The 23,350-nt window shown below is 63.1% G+C and overlaps 1 protein-coding gene across 1 annotated transcript; it reads right to left on the reverse strand.

Moving 5' to 3' along the window:
* Positions 1–2,913: 2,913 nt before the first annotated feature.
* On the reverse strand, positions 2,914–22,871 carry NPC1L1 (NPC1 like intracellular cholesterol transporter 1). The gene is made up of 20 exons (XM_028504144.2): positions 22,705–22,871; positions 20,387–21,915; positions 19,119–19,219; positions 18,679–18,851; positions 18,372–18,500; positions 17,970–18,152; positions 17,460–17,574; positions 17,224–17,351; positions 16,739–16,876; positions 16,379–16,468; positions 6,344–6,534; positions 6,049–6,173; positions 5,447–5,573; positions 5,261–5,316; positions 4,682–4,832; positions 4,336–4,567; positions 4,116–4,229; positions 3,876–4,038; positions 3,582–3,767; positions 2,914–3,509 (listed from the first exon to the last, which is right to left on the reverse strand). The coding sequence occupies exons 1-20, from the start codon at positions 22,756–22,758 to the stop codon at positions 2,914–2,916; spliced, it is 4,581 nt and encodes a 1,526-aa protein (XP_028359945.1). The 5' UTR covers positions 22,759–22,871.
* Between the last annotated feature and the right edge of the window lie 479 nt (positions 22,872–23,350).

The raw sequence follows: 23,350 nt of genomic DNA on the forward strand, positions 1-23,350 counted from the left end.
ACCTGGGGGTCTTGCAGTCCTTACCCTGCCCTGCCCTGAAACTGTGCCTCCCACCCCCCCCTTCCCCCACCACTGCAACCTTGGAACGGCCTGTTCTCGACAGTGGGAACGTATCACTAATAAACCCTGTTTGTGCCCTAACAGACTTGCTGATCCGTAATTCTTTACTGTGTTAGCAAGAAGGACCGAGGCCCCCCTCCCCCACCCCCCGTAACAGGTTGAATGGGCAAAGCACGGTGCCCTGGACCTGCTGGGTGTGATGTTAGTGAGGGACACCCAGATGATGGTGTAGGAGCCAGAGACGTCACAGCACACAAAGGCACTTGCTGGGTGCATGTTTTTAAAAAAACACCTGAGAGAGTGGGGACCCCAGAGTGGAATGCAGGGTGACAAAACGATCTGTGTCACAAATGTGTGAAACAGCCTCGCTGAAGGGAGACGCTGACCCAGGTGACCTCGGACGTGAGTGAAGTCCTGGCACTAAATGGAAAAGGAACTGTACACAGACACTTCATTCCACGTTGTTCCCACAAAGTCTTCCCGCCTACAGCAGAAACGAACAATCAGGCGGGTGGTGTGGGGGTACAGCCAGGCTCTGGACTGCTGGGTGGGTGTTTGCAGGTAAGAAGGGAGGCGGAGCCAGGGGTGATCCCCATGGTGGGTTACAACAGGCGTCCCGATGAGCTGTTTGGCTCGGCCTCCATGCGGGTGGCTGCCCGTGGAAGCACTTACACAACTCGCCATGTGTGTTCACACGCCTTTCCTTGCTCTCCGTGCTGAGAGAGCCCAGAAGCAGTGACGCCCCAGTAGCAATGTGCACACGGAGCACCCAGACCCTGGCTTCCAATGCTACCTGCAGAGAGGGGACCAGGACTCCTGGGAGAAATGGCTGCTTCCAGGTCTGGGGACCTGGTTCTAGTGCCAGAAGGTAAAGGCATGCTCAGAAAGGAAAGAAGAGCCTCACCATGAAGGGCATGTGACAAAGGGACCCAGGAGCCAACTGAAAGAGCGTCCAGTGGCCACAGCTGGAACAATTTGACAACAAATTAATGCAGGAAATACGGTAGCATTATATCATCACCCAGAGCACAAAATGACGACCCAGGGGTCCACACTGACACGTGTGTACACAGGGCATTCAAATCTGGCAGCTCTGCCTTCCACGAGCCCGCACGAGGCTGCCCAGCCCCCCAGTGTGGGCTGTGCACGGGGGCTTCCCCTCAAAGAGCGCAGCCTGGAAAAGGGGGGAAGAGCATGGGAGGGAGGAGGCGCCTGATAGGCACAGCCTTGGCCAGGTGGCCACCGTGGTGACAGTGCGCACCCTCGCCACGACGAGCAGAGACGGTCACTCCGTCCCTGTGGTTCTCTCCCCCAAAGCCCCCCACCCCTGTCCCACCAGGAGAGAGACACCAGAGAAAGCCCGTGGGAGGGACACCTGAGCAGCCTTCCACACTGCCGGGCCCTCAGAAACTGACGTCCGACAGACGGGCGCCCCCACGGAAGCCTCGGGGTGGGGTGCCTGAACCTCACATGGTGTCCTGAGCAGGGCCCTGCAATGGGAACAGCCTCGAGGGAAGAACCAGGAGAGTCTAGATAAAGTGAGGGCCTCGGTTAGTGGCTGTCACTGCTGGCTCGCTGATCGCACGCTGACCAACGCCCCACACTCGTGCAGCGTGTTAGCGGGGGGCTGGGCGTGGCGCGTGTAGGAACTCTGTCCTGGCTTTGCAGTTTTTTGTAAATCTGAGACTGTGCTAAGAAATGTTTTTAATGTATTTCAAAAGTGATCATCAGCCATAATGCTCCCCCTCCCCCCGAAAAGCAAGAGGAGGCGTTGTGTGCCGGGCCCAGGGAGAGCCCCCGCCAAGGGCCAGCTGCCGGCTGCCGGCACCTGCCCGTGACTCTCTCACACGCGAACAGGAGGAGAACACGTGTGTACACGTCCCTCGGGGCCTCAGGGCCGTCCCTGCAGCGCCAGAGGTGTGTTGAAGTTCAGTGTGGAATGTGCTTTGGGGAAGTAACCTGACCCCTGACCCTTACACCACGTTGGAGATGAGGCCCCATCGGCCCACCATCCCGGCACCTAGGAGGCCCTGGCACCAGACACGCCGGTGCGCTGACATGAGTGCTGGTCATGCCGCGTGGGCAGAAGCCTGTGGAAAGCCTGTCAGCGAAGAGGATCAGCAGACACAACCGGTCCCGTCGGGTTGTGCCACGAACCGAGTTTGTCCCAAACTCACGAGGGAAAGTAGCCATGAACCGGGTTTGCAGAGCCCTCAGGATTCTGGAATTCCAAGAGCGCGCTTGCGGGCTGCAGCAGAACCACAGTGGGACCCTCTGGCTGCCCGCCGGCGGGGCGGCTGACAGGCGGAAGTGGTTCGCTCATGCGCTGGGACCCTGGGTGGCACGTGGGCCCAGGCGAACACGTCTGCTTTGCGTGCCCTCCCGTCACACGAGGCCACAGCAGCTCCTCAACCAAACCCACTCGGCGGAAGGAGGGAGGGGCTGAGCCCAGGGGCCGCAGAAAGTCCTGGAGGGGGGTCTGGAAGGCCTCGGGGCTCGGCACTCTGACCCCGTCCCTGCACGGGACCTGCCTGGGGGCTGCCGCTGTGCGCAGGGGCCCCTCCCCCCCCCCCACGGGCACTCCGCTCCTCCAGCAGGCTGCCCGCGTGTCGCCCCCTCACGGGTGCTCCCGGAAAGCGGCTGCTGCAGGGCTGCTCCTGGAGGCACTTCCAAGGAGGGGCGCACAAGGGCCCGGCTCCTCTCTCGAGAGGGGGAGGGGAGACACAGGCTGACGCCCCCTGAGCCAACCCCCCACGCAGGGGTCATCTGTGTGACTCACAGCAAGTGTCTCAGGCCCAGAGGCGGCCAGAACAGGATGCGACAGAAACGGCACTTCTGCCCACAGACGTTTATTCAGCGCTGGCGCGCACGGCCCGGAGCAGGCGTGTGCCCGGCTCCCGCTTCTCCGCGGAGGCTCCCGCGGGGCTGCTCTGAGGCCGCGGAGGCGCTCCGGGCGCAGAACTGGGGGCAGGCGGGTGGCCGCACCAGGAGGTCGCCGCGGAGCCGACCCACGAGCGACTCCACGGGGGCGGCATCAACTGTCCAGTCGTGGGAGCTAAAGGCCAAACTGAGCGGTGCTTCCCAGCGGGGGTCCATCGTGACCAGCGTTTTCCAGAACGTTCTGTGACCCCCACCAGCAGGAAGCCCCTCCCGGGCCTCCTGTGGGGTGGGTCCTGCCCTGGGTCCTTGGGGACACTGAAGAGGAGGTGAAGGCGGCATGGGGGGCGCACAGGAAGTGGGCGGCTGCTCTGAGTCGGCGGCCCAGGTGTGCAGCCCTCTCCGGGCCCGGAGAGCCAGGTCCCGGCAGGAGGAGGCCAGCCTGTGCTGGCTGAGGCTCGCCTGACGTGGAGACCAGGGGCCTGGCTCTGGAGTGGCGGGCCCGCGGGGCGCCTGGCGGCCAGAAGGAGTCCCAACGCGGGCTCTCCCACAGGGACAGCTGCTCCCGGGCCCTGAGGGGGAGACGGGCCAGGGTCCCCATGGGAGCCCTCACGCCTCCGGAGCCTGGACCGGGCTCTGCTCACTGGGGCGGGGGGCCGCTGGCAGCACCTCCGCCGGAGCTCCAGGGGGCGGTTCATAGGCGTGGTTGACGTGGGCGCCGTTGGCGGGGCAGGCTGGGGAGGAGTGCTTCGGGCAGGCGGCGGTCCTGGCCGCATCCACCTGTGCTGCCCACTTCTGCTCCAGCACCAGACCTGGGTTGACGTCGGGCCCTGCAGAGAGACACACCCAGGGGAGCAGCGTCAGCGCCCTGCCCCCGCAGACAGGAGCGCTCCGGCCCTGCCGGCACGGCGGCCCCTCCCTGGGCAGGCCGCACGCACCCAGGTAGCTGAGGGCCACGGGCAGGAAGACCAGCCCGTGCAGCAGGCCCAGCAGGGTGATGAGCAGGTTGAGCCGGAAGAAGAAGATCTGGATGAGCTGGGCCTTCGCCAAGCCCAGGACGAGGATGCCGGGCAGGTTGGTCATGGCCACTCCGGCGAACACCTGGGGGTGGCGGGCAGGCGTCAGGCTGGGCCCGGGGCCGCTGGCTGAGGGCGTCCCGCGGCCGCCCAGCCACTCACCGCGCTGCCCATGGTGATGGTGGCCTCCTTAGCCCTCTCCAGCCGGGTGGGCTTGGTGCTGACCGCAAAGGAGCGGGTGATGTGGGACACGAACTCCACCGAGATGCCCACCGCCTGCGGGCAGGGGGGGCGTCAGCTCAGGGGGGCCGGGGCGGGGCCCACCCGCAGGCCAGCGGGCAGGATTCAGACCCTAGGGAGGGCGGCCGCGCCGGGCGGTTACCGTGACCAGGTTGATGAGGGACACGGCGTTGTAGCTGATGCCCCACAGGGCCATGAAGCCCACGGTGTCCACCAGGACCATGATGATGGAGAAGAGGTTGAGGAGGCCGGAGCGCAGGTCCATGCCCAGCAGGAGGCAGCAGACGGCGAAGGTGGGCACCAGGCAGAGGCTGAGCATGAAGAGCCCCTCGGGCACCACGGTCAGGTACTGCTCGTAGAACACGTTGGTGACCCTGCAGGGACGGCACGGGCACCGGTCACCCGGTCACCCGGTCACCCAGGGCACAGCTCCCGCACCCATCGCAGGGGCCCTCCCAGCCCGCCCTGCGGCGCCGCCCCGGCCTCACGTGTAGGGGAAGACCTCGAAGGCCGGGTCGGTGCCCGGCACCTTCCGCAGGTCGGCGGTGATGTTGGCTGCCAGCGCCCGGGCGGCCCGCAGGGCCTCGGTGTAATCCTGCGAGTTCTTCAGGGGCTTGTGGTAGGCCATGAAGCGCGAGGCTGGCGCCGGCGGGAGCACAAGGCTGAGGTCAGAGCCAGCCCCGGGCGGGCGCCCTCAGGGCCCAGGGGACCTGGGTTCGGGCCCCGCTGCCACCCCTGGGGACCCGTGATCAACTCTGGGTGAAGGGTCTGCAGCTGGTTTGGCATAAGCCCTGCAGAACCAGCAGCTGGGGGGGGGCCGCGGGGGGCCGTCCATGGGCCCAGTGCTGCTCCGTCTGCTCAGGGTGGGAGGGTGGAAGCAGGGCAGACGGGGACAAAGTCTGAGGACCAGGAGCTGGGTAACCACGACCTCCGACCTCCGAGGACACAGCTAGGAGCCCCCACGAAGGAGGAAGGGGAGAAGGTGCAACACGAAGGTCCCTCCCTGGGGCCCAAGGGCCCTGGAGCCACTGACTGGGAGCTTCCCCGCCACTCGAGGCCGAGCTCACCTAAAATCTGGCCGTCGGGGCCCAAGTCCACAGAGGTGTTGTAGGCTGCCAGGCCCCTGGGGGTGGGCAGAGTAGAGGGTTGGCTGGGGACCAGGCGCCAGGCCCACCCCCCTGGGTCCCCTGCACCCGCCTCCCGCCCCTCCGTGCTCCCCGCTCCGTCCTCCCCGGGGCACCCCCCAGGCCTACCCTTTGGGGCACTGGATGTTGGGTGGGTCGCTGAGGAACCAGGGCAGGTACTTGTTGAACTGGTCCGCGGAGGGCCGCACCGTCCCGAAGGTGAAGCTGACGCAGCTCTTGATGCAGGCCAGCGAGGCTGCGGACGGAGCGGGGGCTGCAGGCAGCGGCACCCGGGCCCAGCCGCCCCAAGCCGCCCCGAGCCGCCCCTGCCGCCACTCTGCGCCCCTTGCACACGCGCCCGAGAGCGCCTTGCGTTTCTCTCTACCTGGGGGGGCTTCTCTCCCTCCTGGAAACTGCCCACGGCTGGGGCAGGTGCGAAAGGGAAGTCTGGAGCAGAGAGACAGCCCGAGGGGCCTCCCCACTGCCCACGTGCGGGAGCGAGTGTGTCCAGGAGAAACGCGAGCCTGCGTGAGTGCCCAGCGGTCTAGCGGGGCACCCAGCCACGTGGCCCGGCCACCCGCAAGTGCCCGCTGAGCCTGTGCCCCGCCCCTGCGGACCCTGTAGGAGGGTGTGAGGGGCTAAGGAAACCTGACCAGTTCTCTCCTCCCTCTCGCCTCAGTGTCCCCAAGCTGTGGGGGGGGGGGGTGAACCCCCAGAGGCCTGGCACTCACTGACGGTGGAGGGGCAGAACTCGTCCTTATGGGGGCCAAAGGCATACAGGCGGCAGCAGGAGGACGGCGTCAGCCAGTCGATGAAGTCGTCCACCCAGGAGGAGGCGGAGACGGCCAAGTAGGACCTGGGGTCGGGGCCGGAGGTCAGGGGGCAGGGCCAGGCCGGCCGGCGGCAGGTCCTTCCTGTGGCCTGACCCCCACCCTGGGCCCCTCCCCAGGCTCGCAGCAGCAGGTGGGACGGGGACAGGGACAGGGACAGGAGGGGGCGCAGACCGGGCGGGGGCGGGGCACTCACTGCTCGGGGAACTCGGCGGCGTACTGGATCTTCTGGGTGAGGGAGTAGCTGTCGCAGCCGGAGCTGGAGCAGATGGCGTTCGTGCCCGCCGTGCTGGAGAAGTTGTAGCCCCCGGTGGTGACGAAGTAGACCGGGGCCCCCGTCTCAAAGTAGCGGTTCAGAAAGAGGAAGTAGTCGAGCAGGTACGAGTCCTGGAACGCAGGACAGTCAGGGGGACCGGACCCCGGGCCTCCCGAGGGTCTCACTGCAGGTCACAGCCCCAGAGGTGCAGCCACGGGGGCACTCTCACAGGGGCACACACTCACGGGGGTGCACACTCACGGGGGTGCACACTCACGGGGGTGCACACGGGAGCACAGGTGCTGTTCCATTACACAGCCCCATGGCTGGAGACACCCCCACAGGGGTGCACACGCCCAGGTGTGACCACGGGTGCACGGGCAGAACACACTCCCGGAGGTGCGAGCAGAGTGCAGGCGGCAGCCCGCTTGAACACACCCTGGAGCACACGCCGACACGCCTGTGCCCGTCACTTAGCCCTCGTCGCCCCGTCTGGCACAGCCACAGCCTCACAGGCTGGTGTGTGACCCAGTCCCCATGCACAGGCAAACGCCCCTGTGCCCCCCTGGCGTCCCCGTGCCAGGCGCCTTCGTGGCCTGTCCCTTGTCCAGCAGCAGCAACAGCCTCAGAAGGACACCAGGGGGGAAGGTGGAGCAGGAGGCCCCGGGCACCCCTGCCCACTGGACAGCCGCTGCACTGGCAGAGCCTGCCTCATGGGGTTGTTTTGGAACTCTGGGTGCTGCCAGGGGCCTGACACCCCAAGAACAACGTGGCGGGTACATTGTGGTTAATTTGGATCCATTTCAGCTGTCGGCACAGCTGCAGCGACCCATCCGCCGTCCTCCGGACCCTGGGGAGGGCGGCACGCACACCTCCCGGGGCCGGCTCCCGGCAGCCGGCAGGACCCAGGCTGGGCTGTGAGGACTGCCCCCCAGCTGTCGGGAGTCTGGGTTCTGATCATCGGTCGCTGCGTCTGATCTCGGCGGGTGCTGGCTGCCATGGTTACCTCGGTCACCTCGGGCTGAAGTGACTTCTGAGACAGTAAAAGGGCAGTGCCCAATTTACGTTTTTTTCCCTTTTCTCCCCTTTTGGGAACCAGACATTTTAAGAAATAGGAGTTAAAAGCAACTACAAACACGTGGGAATTTAGAGCGTCACCAGGAAAGCCCAGGAAAAGGCGAGGCTCAGAAAAGGTTCAGTCAGCCCTGGCCAGGAGGCTCAGGGGCTGGAGCGTCGTCCCGCACACCAAAGTGTTCGGGTTTGACTCCCAGTCAGGACACATGCCGAGGTGACAGGTTCGATCCCCAGGTGGGGTGCATACGAGAGGCAAACAGTTGATGTTTCTCTCTCTCTCTCCCTCCTTTCTCTCTCAAAATCTATTTTTTAAAAAAGAAAAGACTTGATAAGACTTTAACTTTACACCTGCGGCTAATTTCCAGGACAAAGGCACCCGCAACAATCAGATTAAAAAAGAAAAATACAGCGAACCCAGGGGAAGGGGTGAACGTGATCTCTGCAGTCAGCACACAGTAGGACTCAGATGTCCACTCCCCAGCAACAGCAACAACAAAAGCCTCGAGACAGACAAACGGCCAGAATGCACGGCCCACACCTACAAATGAACGGGGTCTCGGGGACCCCGCCCCCAGGAAGGATGACCTGGTGCATGGATTAGAAGGAGGCTTTCCAACGCCTGTCTCAGAGAAGCTCTGAGGTGGTCAAAGTAAAAGAAAAAAGTGCTGAATAAAATGGAAAGATCAATGAATAGAAAACATAAAACAGAAGCGAAAGAAATTTGAAAAAGTACAATAACTAATGAAACATTTACTACAGGGATTCAAAGCATCTTTGAGCAGCCAGAGGAAAAACGAACAAACACGAAGGTAGGACCATCGAAACAGTCAGGTGAGGCACAGGAAGAAAGAAGGTTAAAGAACAGTGAACAGATTCTAAAGGGCCTGTGGGACACTGTTAGGCTGGGCACCGTTCGCATCCTGGGAATCCCAGAAGCACGAGAGAGAGAGAAAAAAAAGGAAACAGAGTTTATGTGCACAAACAGTGGCTAAAATTTCCCAAATTTTATGACAGATGTGAAATAAACATCCAAGAAGCTTAACAAACTCCAAGAGACCCACACCAAGGCACACTACAATCCAACTGTTGAAAGACAAAGACAGAGAGAATTTTGAAAGCAACAATGTAGAAAAAACTCTTCACATACAGGTATGTGGCCCCAGTAAGACTATAAACATATTTTTCATCAGAAACCTTGGAGACCACAACAAATTTGAAGCAATAATCACAACACCCAAGGGAAAGAAAACTAGACTAGATAGATTTACAGGGGAATTCTAACACTTACTTTTAAATAATAAATAAATTGAAGAAGTACACCTCCCAATTTAATTTAATTAACAGGGACATCATTACTCCTATTCTAAAACTACACAAAGACACTGGCGAGAGAGAGGGGCAGGGGAGGCACTGACTTACAGGCTTATATTCTTGAAAACTGTCCAGGCCAAAACTCTCAACAAAACATTAGCAAACCAAATTTAATAATACTTTTAAATGACTTTACACCCTGATCAAGTGTGAATTTTACCACTGATGCAAGAATGGCTCAATATCAGCAGAAACTCAGTGTGGTTCATCACATCAAAAACCAAAAACACGAATAAAACAACAACAAAAAGAAACCTTGGAGACCAGAAGGCAGCGTATGTGTGTATTCAAAGTGCTGAAGGGGAAAAATCTGTCAATCAAGAATCCCATTTCTGGCAAAACCATTCTTCCAAAGAAAGGGATGGATTCGGACATGCCCGGACAAACAGAAGCTGAAAGAATTCGTTACCACAAGACCTGCCCTGCAAGAGCGCTAAGGGGCTGAAGTGAGAGGATGCTAGCGCACACCTCGAAGCCACATGAAGCTGTAACAGTCCCTGGTGAAGGTAAACGCAGCTGACCCTGGAACAGGCAGGGTTAGGGGTGCCGACCCCAGAGGTGAAAATCCCATTACAATTGTTGACTCCCTCCCAAGTATAACTACGAGTAGCCTGCTGCTGACCGAAGCCTTACTGATAATATAAGAGTTAACACACATCCTGTATGCGATGTGTATTACAGCCGCAGCCTTGCGAGAAAGCAAGCTAGAGGCAAGGAAGTGTCGCTAAGAAACGCCGTCCGGAAGAGGACTCCCGTGGCGGCTCTGCGCCGCCCTCCCTGGCACTGAAGTCGTGTGTTCGCGAGTCACCGGCACCTGCATCGACGTTGCCGCGCACGGCACCAATCACGGCACCAATCACGGCACCAATCACGGCACCAATCACGGCAGATGTTGCGGTGCGGCCCACGCCAGCCACCAGCAGCGAGAGACGGCGTGCAGAAGAAGCTCGTCCCTGATCACAGGAGTCTCGCGAGACTCGGGCATCGCTAGCGAAGCCGCGGCGCGGGCACGGCCTCGCGCCGTCCACGAGACGGCCCCCAGCGACCCCCGTCACGGAGTTGTCACGGCGTGTTTACGGCTGCAGTGTCACAGCCACACTCCTAACACAGCGCTGGAAACACCGTGCCATTTTTGGTCTTTTTAAAAATCCTCGTTTGTTCTAGTACAGTTGTCCCAATTTCCCCTCCTCCCTTTGCTCTCCTCCGTCCCGCCCACACCCCCTCCCACCGTGGTTACACTTTTTTAAATATTAGAAACTGACTTTTTTTCAAAATATTTATCTTCAGAGAGAGGGAAAGGAAAGGAGAAAGAGAGGGAGAGAAGCATCAATACGTGGCTGCCTCTCCTGCGCCCCCTACTGGGGACCCGGCCCACAAACCAGGCATGTGCCCTGACTGGGAATTGAACCGGCAACACTAGTTCTCAGGCTGGTGCTCGATCCATTGAGCCACACCCGCCAGAGCCAGTGTTACATTTTTTTAAAAACTGCTTCCCTGTGATAATGGGCTGAGAGTCAGTCTCTCCAATTATGAAAGAGACATTCTGAACAATAGTGTAATTCCTTGAAAGCCAAGTTATAAAACAGTAAGAAAACGAACACGGCATTAATTGGCACCAATGTCACGCATCTCTTGCCTACGTGGGGACGTGGGGACAGGCCACCCACTTGCAAACGAGTCTGGCGCGTGACGCCCTCCACGCGCCACGTGAGTACTGTGGCGACGGCGGTGATGACAAGACGAGGAGTCTCGCGTAGCGCCACCAAGGTTTGCAGTTTCCGCAGGAAGACCCCCGACACACGCAGCCGATCAGCTGTGTGGCCGGCCACTGCCCGCTGCCCGGTGAGGAGGAGACGGTCATCCGTCATCATAAAGGCCTTCACGCCGCAGAGGCGGAGAGGGAGGCTGCGTGGACACGCGTCGTGATCTCCCTCCGACTCTTCCGCCTTCTGAGTGCTCCGAAGAGTCGTTTCTGTGCAGTCGCACTCCTTCCCCCGCAGCCGCGCTGGGTCTGCGGCCTGCGGCCCGGGAGGGCCCCTTCTGCCGGAGGAGTCCAGCTGCCTGGAGGGGTCGGAGCGCCCGCCTCTGTCCGGCACCGAGCGTCAGGCCCCTGCTGGCTCTTGAGTTTCTGCCAGATGTGTGCCCTGACCCCTTTCACCGCCCCCCCGCCCCGCCCCGCCCCGCTTCGGCTGCACCCACCGTCCCCGCCGTGACCCCACCGCCCCCCGCCCCCACGGCCCGGTCTTCTTTGCCAGCAGTCCTGGAGGTCATGCGCGGCACCGGGGCAGGGCTTCCCCAGCAGCGACTCCCTGCTGGGGGCTCAGCGGCTTTCACAGCGTCTTCTTCGGCGACAGCCACGTCTGCAGAGGCGCGGCCCTCCCAGACTCCCAGACGTGCTCCGTGGGGCTCCCTCCCGCGGAGATCGCGTGGGGGGAGCCCTGGGGCCCTCGGACCCCGGGTCCAAAGGCCGAATTAGAGACGGGCATGGGGCAAGTCACCACCTCGATGCCTAGTATATAATTCACGGGGTGCTGGGGGGCCGGGGGCATTGTCCAGTCTCCAAACAACTTCTCAGGGCGGCCGGCGCTTCCCGATTTCAGGGACGACGCGTCGATGGAGCCGGAAATGGGCGCCCGTGGACGAGGCCTCCTCATCCTCCGACCGGAGCCTGGGAGCTGGCGTTGGCCTCCCCTCCCGGGCCCGTTCGGGGCGAGCAGCGTCAGAGGACAGGGCGGCTCCGACCGCAAACCGGGCTGCGTGTGCAGAAGACGGCGGAGCCAGCCCGCCCGCCCGCCCTTCCTCCTTCCGCCGGGGCTGCCTCTGCTCCCCGGGAACGAGTGCGCTCGGCGGCGCTGTCTCCCCGGAACTGGACCCTGTGCGGCCCGCGTCCTTTCCCTCCCGTGACTTTGTCAGCGGCGGCGGCGCGCACGGACTGTCGGAGGCCTCTCGGTCGGTCGGTCGGCAGCAGCTGCTTCCCCTGCTCCCTGGCACGGTTAGAGCCAGAGCTCTTGGTAAAACCATCAGGCCGTCCCGTGCTGGCACTGAGCTCTCCAACTTCGGATCCTTCGCCTTTCGCCTCGTCCTAGGACGACGCTGCCCTCGGGACCCCACCAGGGTCTGCGGGGACGCGGTCCCCACGGCAGCCCGGCCCCCACGGGAAAGCGGGGGCCGGTGCAGGTGCAGCCGCGGTCCGCGAACTTCCCCCTCCGCGTCTGCGGTGGTCCTTCCGCGGGACTCGTTTGCGTGGAAATGGCGGCCGAGCCCCGCTGCCCGCCGCGCGCGGCCGCGGTGCCCGCCGCACGGCCCGGCCTTTCCCTCTGACGCCAAGACCCCCCCCTGCTTCCCGGGAGCACCTCCCGGGCCCTGGCGCGGTCGTTCGGCACCTGGGGACGGCGCTGAACGGGAGGGAAGACCCACGAGGGCCGGCAGAGCACTTCCCGCTGCCCCGCACCGTTCGCTGAGACGCGAACCGCCCCGCACCCGTCCTCCGCGGACCCTCGCGGCACGGCCGCAGGCGGGGCCCCGCGATCGCGGCAGCAGCGCAGAGCGCGGGCCGGCCGATCGGACGCGTTAGGGTTCGACACTGCATGGGGTGACGCCGGCCCACACTCCTCTCCGCGGCCAAAGACCCCGTGCGCCGGCCGGGCTTGCGGCCGCAGGAGTTGATGGACTTGAGGTTTTTATAACAAGCCTGTCTATGCGTTATGGTCGGAAACGATAAAACAGACTCGTATTACATGGATTTTATGATTCATCACCTACTTAACTTTTCTTATTTTTTTTCTGCTATTTTGGGCTACACATTCATCTGTAATCATCACAAATCTCAGAAAAAAATGTTCTGATATATATTGAAAAGAATCTACATATGACGGGGCCCGTGCAGTTCAAACCCATGTTGTTCAAGAGTCAACTGCAACGTGGCTGGTGTGGCTCAGTGGATTGAGTGCAAGCCTGTTAACCAAATGGTTGCGGGTTCCATTCCCAGTCAGGGCACATGCCTGCCTTGTGGGCCAGGTCCCCAGTAGGGGGCGCATGAGAGGCAACCACACACTGATGCTTCTCTCCCTCTCTTTGTCCTTCCCTTCCCCTCTGTCTAAATAAATAAATGAAATCTTTAAAAAAAAGAGTCAATGGCACATGAGCACTTACAAATTCTAGTATTATTGTAGCTTTAACCTGTAACTCCACCATTACATAAAATTACTAGTCTGCTTTGGGGCACACGGTATACAAAGATGTAAATCTGAGGCCCCGAAAGGGGTGGAGACAGCACTGTAAAGGAGCAGAGTTTGTATGTTACTGAAGCTAAACTGCCGTAAATTCAAATTAGAGGGTTAGCGTTTAGGGCGTTCAACGGGATGCCCATGGGAAGCACAAAGAAAATAGCCACAGAATACGCACCAAAGGAAGTGAGGAGGGAATGTCAACGATTTCCTAATAAAAATCAACTAAACACAAGAGAAGGCTAATGCAGGACCTGAGAAGGGTGGGGTGGGGAAGCTCTAAGGCATGGGGAGAACTAATAGTAACTCCTTACCAGCAATCACTTTCAATAGAAACAGGTTGATCTCCCCAGTGGAAAGCCTGAGATTGGCAGGATGGACTGAAAAGCGTGATGGAGCGACATGCAGTCCACAAGACACCCACGGGAGATCCCGGGAGGCCCCCGGGTGGGAAGTGAGAGGACGGGAAAGGTGCTTTCTGTGCAAACGCAGCAAGAGAGTGGAGGGGCGGCTCTCCTAACGTCAGACCAGGTGGGCTGTAGATCCGGATGCTCACAGAGAGAAAGGAGGGCGTTGCATGTGAGTAAAAAGCTCGATGTGGGGAAAATGAGGCTGTGTACACATTTATGCATCTGCGGACAGACCGCCCCAAACCTGTGAGGCCAAATGGACAGAGAAGTGGGGAAACAGGAAGTTCTACAAGGACGGGGGGAGGGTTCGACACCCCACTCTCAATGCTGGGCAGAACAACCGGACGGGAGAAGCAGGGAAACCGAGGACATGGACGGCCCCACAAACCACCAGGATCTCACAGACAGGTGCAGAGCGCGCCACCCAGCGGCAGCAAAGCACCCGTGATTCTGGAGTCTCAGATACGCAGGGGACAGTCCACAGGACAAACTAGGTGTTAGCCACGAACTAAGTTTCAACATTTAGAAACTTACATCCCACATGACATACACACTCTGACCACAGCTGGCTTTCCCGGTGATTTCCACCACGCAGTTAAAGAGCAGTTAACTCCTCAAACTCCTGTAAAAATTGAACACAACACCTTTACCTCATTTTTCAAGGCCAGCTTTGCCCCAATACAGAAGCCAAAGACACTAACTACACAAGGAACTGCCGACCAATCTCCTTAATGAACCTGGACGCCAAACAACTCCGCACATCGCTGGTACAGGTGCTCCTCGACTTACAATGGGTTACATCCCGATAAACCCATCGTGGGTTGAAACTATGGTAAGTCAGAAATGCATGCAACACACCTGCCCACGGACCCTGGGGCGCCGCCTGCCCACCTCGAACCTGCTCACACACAAGACCCAGAACAAGGGCCGGCGACACCGCGCCCGGCAGAGTGTTGGCCGACTGCCGGGGGTCACATGCCTCTCTGGGGGTGTGTCGCCAGCCCAGGAACACATCAAAATTCAAAGCCTGAAATACGATTTCTGCTTGAATGCCTGTCACTCTCACACCATGGTCAAGTCGAAAGATCACAAGTTGGACAGTCGTAAGCCGGGGACCAGATATTAACAGGATGCTGCACCATGACCACGGGGGGGATATTCCCAGAAAGCAAGGATGGCTAACACGCGAAAGTCAGTCAGTATGCTACACCACAGGAATGGGATGGACACAGGCCCTGGCCGGTGTGGCCCGGGGGTTGAGTGCCGGCCTGCGAACCAAGAGTGCCCTCCCCAGTCAGGGCGCAGGGCTGGGTCACAGGCCGGGTCCCCAGCTGGGGGCGTGAGAGGCCACCCATCGATGCCTCTCTCAGCTCTTCTCCCTCCCTTCCCCTCTCTCCAGGAATAAATAAACAAAACCACTTTTTTTTAAGTAGTGGTGATCATTGCAATTGCTGCAGATAAAATATCTCACAAAACTCCACATCCTTTCATGATAGAAAAAAACAAACAAACTCAGGAAAGTAGGAATGCAGGAAAGTGTTTCCGCAGGATAAAGGCCAATTAGGAAAATCCCAGCAGCAGCCTCACCCTCGAGGCAGAAGCCTGAAAGCACTTCCTCCCAGGCCAGAACAGGACTGGGCTCTCGCCACCGCCCGCTCGGGGCTGCGGAGCACACAGGCGGGAAAAGGGAAGGCATCCCCGCTGGAGAGGGGCGACCAAAGTAGTCTCTGTTCATCGATTACACAGTCATGCACACATTTAAAAACGCAAGAAAATAAAATTCTGCTACCAAACAGTTAGAACTAATAAATAAATTCAACGAGATTGCAGGACAGAACATCAGCGCCCCAAAACCAGCTGCATTTCTACACAAGAACAGTGGACACTTGGAAAGGGAAATCCGACCTGATTCAAAAATGGGCAAAAGGCTGAAATAGACATTTCTCCAGAAAAGATACATAAGCCCTGGCTGGTGTGGCTCAGTGGACTGAGGGCCGGCCTGGGAACCGAAGGGTGGCCAGTTCGATTCCCGGTCAGGACACACGCCTGGGTTGTGGGTCTGATCCCTAGCCTGGGGCACATACAGGAGGCAACGAATTCATGTTCCATTCTCTCTCCCTCTCTCGCCCACCCTCCTCTCTCTAAAGTCAATAAAACATACCCTTCAGTGAAGATTTTAAAAAATAAAAATAAATTAAAAAAAAAACAGAAAACAGTAAGCGCTGGCCAGGGTGTGGAGAAATTAGAGTCCTCATGCGCTGTTGGTGGGAGAGAGGTGGCCGCAGCCGCTGGGGCAGCAGCACGGAGGACCCTCAAAAATAGACCCGTCGTACCACACGGCCCAGAAATTCTACCGCCGGGTATTTACCCAAAAAAGGGAAAGCAGGGTTTCCAGGGGTACCTGTGCACTGTGTTCACAGCAGCTACAACATGGAGACAACCCATGTCCGTCCACAGGGGAGAGAACGGAATACATGTGTACATGTGTGTTTGTGTGTGCACCAACGGTGCTCGGCCTCACAAGGAAGGGAATTCAGATGCCTGCCACAGCAGGAGGAGCCTTGTGGACAGTACACGGAGAGAAAGGAGCCGGTCCCAAGGACAAACTCGGAATAATTCCCCGGATACGAGGGCCCCGGCGGAGTCGGAATCAGAGACGGGAAACCGATCGGCGGTGTGTGGACTGGGGGAGGGGAGCGTGGGGAGCTCGTGGTTAGTGAGGACGGAGTGTCAGTTCTGCGGGATGAGCCTCTCTCCCCGCCCCCCAGGCCCATGAGGGAGGGAGAAGCCCTGCACCCCCACTCGCCCCGGCCCAGGCTGTGCCCCCCGCCCCCCACTCTGTGCTGCAGACCTTCCCGCCGCCCAGAGGGCCGGGGACACAGCGCCCAGCTCACCTTGGGCAGGGCCAGCTCCTGGTCCAGCCCCACACTGATGTGGCACATGAAGTACAGACAGGCCCCGAACAGCGCCAGCACCAGCAGCAGCTGAGGAGGGAGCCGCGCGTGAGAGCCTGGCGGCACCGGGGGGCCCCCGGCTCTCCCCCGACCTGCGTCTGGTCGGCCGCGCTCTCTCTGAAACGCTCTGGAGCTGGACTGGAGTCCACACCGCCCGCCGCCCCCTGGGCCCTGGGCTTCAGCACCGGACCCTGGTGAGCTCAGGACCGCAGACCATGGGAGGTTAGGTCAGGCTGAGCAGCGCCCCCCCCGGGACCCCCGCACTGTGCAGGCCCCAGCTGCCCCTCCCGCCCCACTCACCACGACCACGCGGGTGACCCGGTGCAGCAGGAACGGGGCGTAGACCTTGCGGAAGAATCGGAGCAGAAGCCCCTCGCCCGGGTCGGCGAGGGGCGGCTTCTGGTTGCGGAGGCAGCAGCAGCCGTCCAGCCGGGAGGCCTGGGGGAGCAGCCCCTCCGGTGACCCCAGAGCGGACCCTGGGGACCGCCTCCCCGCCTCCCGGGCACTGGGGCGCCGGCCAGTGTGCGGCGTCTACCTGAGACCACCCCTTTGAATTCTGTGCTGTCACCCTCTGCCTGGCAGTGTATTTCCAGACCTCACGGGTGTCGGGGAGTCCGATCCACTCCCCCAAATGACCAGAGCAAAGTTACCGCTCTGTGTGGGGACGACGTGGCCCAAACGTCCCCGCCCAGGGTCCCCGCCCCGAGCCCCGCTCTGAGCCTTCTCTGCAGAGCGGAGCTCCCCAGCCCCATCCCAGCCAACGTGGGGCCGGCCAGGTCCCCGACCTCCTGCCTCCGGGCGTCTAGGGCCACCAGGGCCATGAATGCTGACATCTGCAGCAGGAAGTCCAGGATCACCGCGAGGCCGGAGGTCAGCGCAAAGTTCTGCACCGCGGGCATGGGCGTCAGGGCGCCTGGAGGTCAGAGGTGGCGCTCAGAGCAGGGCCCGCGCACACAGCAGCTGAGGGAGGGGCTGCCTGCCCCCCCCACCCCGGGCCCGAGGAGGCCCGGCCCAGACTCACCCAGGAAGAAGCAGATGGCCTCGGAGACGCTGCAGAGCAGCATGCTGGGCCCCACGCTGCCCAGCACCCGGCCGATGTGGGCCTCCAGGCCCTCCCCGGGCTTCCGCGGCAGCCTCTGTTGGGAGGGGGGGACGGGGGGGACCAGGTCCAGGGCCAGCCAGAGGAGTGGACACGTGCCTTGTGTCGCTGCCACCGGAGACCCAGCCGAGCCCGAGGGCCAGGCCCGCCTCCCCCTCCTCCGAGTCGGGCAGAGACAGAGGCTGGGCGCGCGAGCTTCAGGGGGTCCGGGGCGCCTGTGCCCCAACGACCCCCCGGCACCGCCCCCGTGCCCACCAACAGCAGAGGCTGACTGACTCTGACCCGTCCCTCCCAGGAACGCCGCTCGGCCGCAGGAAGACACAAGGTGGCCACGGGGAGGGGGGAGGGGGGCGGGCCTCGGGCCGGGAGCCCGGGAAACCCCCGCAGGGGGCGTCTGACTCAGGTGCCAGGCGCAGGCCAGCGCCCACCCACCTGGTGCTCCAGGACGAAGATGAAGACGTTGTCGGCCCCCACGGCCAGCACCAGGAAGGGCACCACCTGGAGCACCACCACGGAGGTGGGCACGCCCGCGTAGGAGAAGAGGCCTATGGAGGCCAGGACGGCTCCCAGCACCACGGCCACCCCGCCCAGGCCCAGCGTGACCTTGGCGTCCACCTGCAAAGGGACGGGCTCAGCCTGCGGACACGGACGCGGGGCTGGAGGGGGCCGCGTCCACCGGACCCTACGCGCTGGGTTTGCACATCAGAGTGGGGTCGGTCGGCGGGCGGGGCGACGTGTCAGCCCTGGGGACCTCTGTGGGGTGTCCCCCTGCGGCCAGGAGCTCTGGCTGGGGAGGTTCTGGACGCCCCACCCCGCGCCCCTCCCCCTCCTCACCAGCACGCGGCGCCAGCTGGTGTAGCTGCCCAGGGCCAGGGAGATGTACAGAAAGATGACCAGGTAGCTGACACCGAAGATGGGCAGGTCCTCGGCCGTGGTCTGGCTGATCTCGTCCTCCAGGGAGCGCTGTGGACACACCCCGCCCACCGCAGACCCTTGATGGCCGTGGACCCCGCTGGGCAGCATTCCCGCCCCCTGTCCTCCGGAGCGCGCGACCCCAGCCCAGGGTCACCGAGGACGGGGCCACAGGCGCCCGCCCCAAGCCGCGTGGGGTGTCCCGGGGCCGTGGGCCCCCAGCCCCTACCTCCGCCATGAACGTGACTTGGAACCTGCCGGCCGTTTGCCGCTGGAAGGCCCGCATCTCCTCCAGGAAGCCCGCCTCCCAGAGCTTGGCCTGGTCCAGCCGGGGGTCCCCGGGAAGGTAGTTGTTGAGGGAGAAGGTCAAGATCAAGGCCTCTGCCTCAGAGTAGTCCTTCCCTGGGGGGAGAAGAGCTAAGCCTCCCGCCCCTGCAGCCTCCCCCGTGGCCCCCACCATCCTCGTCTTCGTCACCGTCTGAGGCCGACCCCGCGTCCCTCTCTCGGCCGCAGACAGGAAACCAGGGGGGTCTGAGCAGCGCAGGGAGCGGGGGGCGAGGACAGGCAGGTCTACGGTGCCACCCAGCCCCTGCCAGCGTGGCTGCCGTCACTGCTCTGGCTCCTGCCCCCCGGCGGCCCTGGCGGGCTCCCCGGGGCTGCCCCGCTCACCCTTGTAGCCGCCCACGGCGAGGAAAGGGAACACCGGAGCTCCGTAGTCGGCCATGCAGCTCAGGCCCAAGGCCGTGCCGTCCTTGAAGGTGAGGGGGGCGCTGCAGGGAGAGGAGGGACCGTCGCAGCCCCGCACCAGCCCCGACCCCGGCCAGAGCCGCTCCGCTCCGCAGGATCTCACGCAGCCCAAGGCGGCGTGGGCCTGGCCCCTCGGACCGGGGCTGCCCGAGCTCACGTCACCGCTGCTGGCCTGGCCCTCCAGGCCCCATGGTCACTGAATCCCGACGGGTGAGGCTCGTGGGTGAGCCCCACCCGGGGTGCCGTGGGGTGGGGCCTGGATAGTCCCCAGTCTAGACCAGGGCCGAGCCCCCGAGGCCTCGAGCTGCCTGGAGCCCCCTCCCCCGACCTCGCCGCCCGGGACCCTCAAGGCCCGAATGTGTCTCTCTCTTTCCAGGGACGGTTTGCAGACCCGGCGACCTTGGGCCGGTCTGCACGCCTGCTGAGCCCTTAGAGCACCGCAGGCCCCTGGACAAAGCGCTCGGGGGGAGCGAGCCTGCTGGCCCCCCACAGCCCTGGGAGCGCACCCCCACCCCCATGAGCCTCCGTCCCCATCTGGGAAGTGGGGATAATGGACCCCCAAAGTAGCTCTGAGCGTCCAGAATCAAAATGAAGCCAGTGTGAGGGCGGGGGACCCCGGACCGAGCTCCCTGCCACCTGCGGCTCCGAGCCGCCCAGGGTCCAGCACAGACCCCGGGAAGCAGCCCCAACGGGCTCGCTCTCCAGCCCAGGCCTCAAGGGGCTGCAAGGCCAGGGCTATTTCCCGAGGCACGGCGACACTCCTGGGTTTTCACCCTCTCGCTCTCGAGTGTGTGAACCAACAGGCCACGGACCCAGCTCCCGGGCCCTGCGGCAGCTAACGGTTAGGAAAGGACCGCGTGCTGAGAATGCACCGATCATCCAGGAAGGCCGCTCAACACGCCTCCCTCCCCCGCTGCGGTGTGAGGCCGGCGCCCTGGCCACACAGACCCCAATGCCGGAACCCAGCCCCCGACACGCGAACCAAGGATGCGCCCTGCTCCATCAGGAGCTCAGCACAAAGGCCGTGAAGGCCATCCACAGCACTGCCCCCACACACAGGAGCCCCCCCCTCAGGGGGGCACTGCAGCCCCGAGGCCCAGGCGTGGGGCCACACCGGGCCCGCCCCCACCGCCCCCGTGGCGGCGCCTGGCCGCCCCAGCACCTGCCTGGAGCCCGTGCGCAAGACTCACTTGGCACAGTAGAGGAAGTGGTCCCGCCAGCCCACCTGGGCGGTCTGCCCCGTGAGCGTCTGGTTGGCGGTGAGCAGCAGCCTCGTGAGGTTGCTCTGGAAGTACTGCAGGAGGCTGTTGATGCAGCAGTCGGAGAGGCTGGCGTTGCTCGGGTTGAGGGGGGCGTAGCAGATGTCCCGCAGGGAGACGTTGCGCTGCTCCTCGGGCGACCACACCTGCAGGTGCCGCAGCCGCTCCTGCAGCCGCAGCAGCTCCTGCAGCAGGTCGGTGTCCAGCACCCCACTGAAGTTCTTGGGCCCCAGCAGCAGGGAGTCGTAGCTGTAGCCGGGCCGGCGTGGCGCCGTCAGGATCACCTGGTTGGTCCGGAAGAAGGGGCCGAAGTGCTGGTCGTGGAACTCCTTCTCCCTCCGGGCCTGGCTGCTGGGGGCCGACCACAGGTCCACGGGGTCCGTGGTCAGTTTCATGAAGGCCAGCCCCCCGGCCGAGGCCGCCGCCACAGCGATGGACACCAGCAGCACTGTCAGGGGCCACGAGGCCACCCACGTGCCCCAGCACCGGAAGCCCCGGCTGAGCAGGGTGTGCGTGGAGAGGCTGAGCCTGTTGGAGAAGCTGGGGCTGGCCTTGGGGTCCTGCGTCCCCCCCGTTTTCCTGCAGGGGCGCAGGCGGGGCGCCGTGAGGAAGGCGGTGAGCACAGCGAGGACAGAGCACAGGATGATGACCAGGGCCAGCCCGCCGGCCATGCGGCCCAGGCGGAAGGTCGCATCCAGGGCCTCGGGCTGGGCGATGGCCGGGCAGGACGCGGCGCAGTCCTGGCAGGAGCAGGCGGTTGTGCCGTTGGCCTGGGACTGGTTGCAGGGAGTGATCTCCCCGTCCAGGGGCTGAATCTCACTCCCTGCGGCCTGGCCGGGCTCCCACAGGTGGAAGGTGATGTCCAGCGGCGCCAGACCGTTCCCCGTGTCCCCCTGGTAGTTGAGCCAGCGCTGGGCGTTGCAGAGGGCGGAGCCGTGGGCGCCACACATGGCGCCCACGGCCAGCGTGGCGGCCGCGGGGATGCGCACCCGGCTGCAGGAGTCGTAGGCCGCCTCCGCGAAGCTGCGCCGGTAGAAGGCCTCGTAGGCCACCACGGCCGGGGGCTGGCCGTCCGCCCGCGCGGCCACGCGTGTCACGTTGATGAAGGTGCTCTGGTCGGGGCTGCAGGTGTTGTGGCAGTGCAGGCTCACGAAGTTGTCCGAGCAGGCCGGGCAGCGGGTCAGCAGGGCCTTGGTGATGGCCATGCTGGCCTGCAGGGACACCAGCTGCTTCTGGGAGCAGCAGGCGTAGGTGGAGTTGGGGCCGGAGTAGAGCCGGGGGCAGATGCGCTGCAGGAGGGCCAGGTGGCTGCCCGTGACGGGGCGGGCGGGCGTGTTGGACAGGCAGGACACGTTGGACAGCGAGGCCAGGCTGCCGGACAGCTCAGGGTTCTTCCCGCACTCGTCGTAGAAGGCGCAGTAGCCGGGCTGGTGCGTGGGCGTGTACAGCTCGGCCCGGGCCTGCGGCGTGGGGAGGCGTCAGCGGGGCCGGCGCCAGTGGCCAGGACGGCCAGGGAGGCTCGGGGAGAGGAGGGACGCAGGGTGGGGCAGCAGCACACCACCGGGGGCTGGGGCGGGGCTGGGGGGTGTCGGGGGCCCGGTGCACAGGCCCAGCCAGGGCTCATCCGGAGCAACCAGGTCACCGACAAGAGGGAGGTGGCCAGACAGATGGGCCCTGAGCGAGGTCCCACGGGTGGGTAAGGAGGCCACTCTGAGGGGCCGAGTCGGTGCAGCCACTGCCCACACGGGTGTCATCGCCGTCACCACTGGCACCGTGGTGCCCCAGCTGCAGGCCATGCCCAGAGGCCAGGGACCCCGGGGAGCTTCCATGCACAGCCCCCCTGCCCTCCCTCCCCTGCCGGCCCAAGATCCTTTGCCCGCCCCCCAGACCCACACGTGAGCGAGAGACATGACCTCCTCCAAAACCCAGACGTCAAATCCACGGCTCGGAAGCCACCCCACCAGCCACCTCAGGCCAGAGCATCTGCAGCCGACCAGGGTTGGGAGACCCTCAGTCACACCCTGTCCAGCCACCTCCTCCCCACCCTGTGTCCATCTAACCCCGTGACCCGGAGGCTTGGGCAGCCCACACCCCTCCACCCATGTCCCTCCTCTGGGGCGCCTGGGATCCCCCGGCTATCCAAAGTCCAGCCCCTGAAACCTGGGCCCTCCCTCACCGTCACTAAGAAGCCACCTGCCCGGGACCCCCGATGGGAGGCATCGGGGCGAGGACACAGGCTTCGGACTCACCGCCTGCAGGAGGAGGGCCCAGAGCAGCCAGCCCCTCAGGCCGGCCTTGGCCATGCCAGCGCCAGGAAGGGGTTCACGGGAAGTGGGCCAGGTCACAGGCAGAAGAGGCTCTGGGCTGGGTCCAGGGGACACACCGCCACAAGGCAGATGCCCTGCCAGAGACACCCTGGCCTGACTGGGGTGGGGACCAATCAGGCTGAGCCCTGCGCCTCCCAGGGCTCCGGCTGGCTAGTTAATGATCCACCTGCTCGCCCCTCCCTGCCGTGGCCTCACACTCTCTGACGGGCCTCGATGACGGTGGACGCGCGGGGTCCCCCCGACACCCACTTGCCAAAGCAGCCTGAGTGGAGGGCTCAGCCAGCTGGAGACCTGCCAGAGCCCAGCACTCACCCGGCCTCTGCTCCAGGGCGTGCGGGCGGGGGGGAGGGGGGTTCAGCGAGGGGGTGGGCGGCGAGGGGAGGGGTGATGCTCAGCGTGGTCCTGCGAACCTCCACTCACCCCTCCCCTCGGCCCCCACCCCACCCGGTCTCAGGTGCCCGCTGTCCCCTGCCCCCTCTTGGGGCCAGGACAGTTCTGCTGGGACATGCCCTTGTGCTGTCATCCTTAGCAACTGTTGTTAATTAACAGTCTGATAACGGCGGGGACA

This window comes from Phyllostomus discolor, chromosome 10, assembly GCF_004126475.2.
Source record: "Phyllostomus discolor isolate MPI-MPIP mPhyDis1 chromosome 10, mPhyDis1.pri.v3, whole genome shotgun sequence".
Taxonomy (NCBI): Eukaryota; Metazoa; Chordata; class Mammalia; order Chiroptera; family Phyllostomidae; genus Phyllostomus; species Phyllostomus discolor.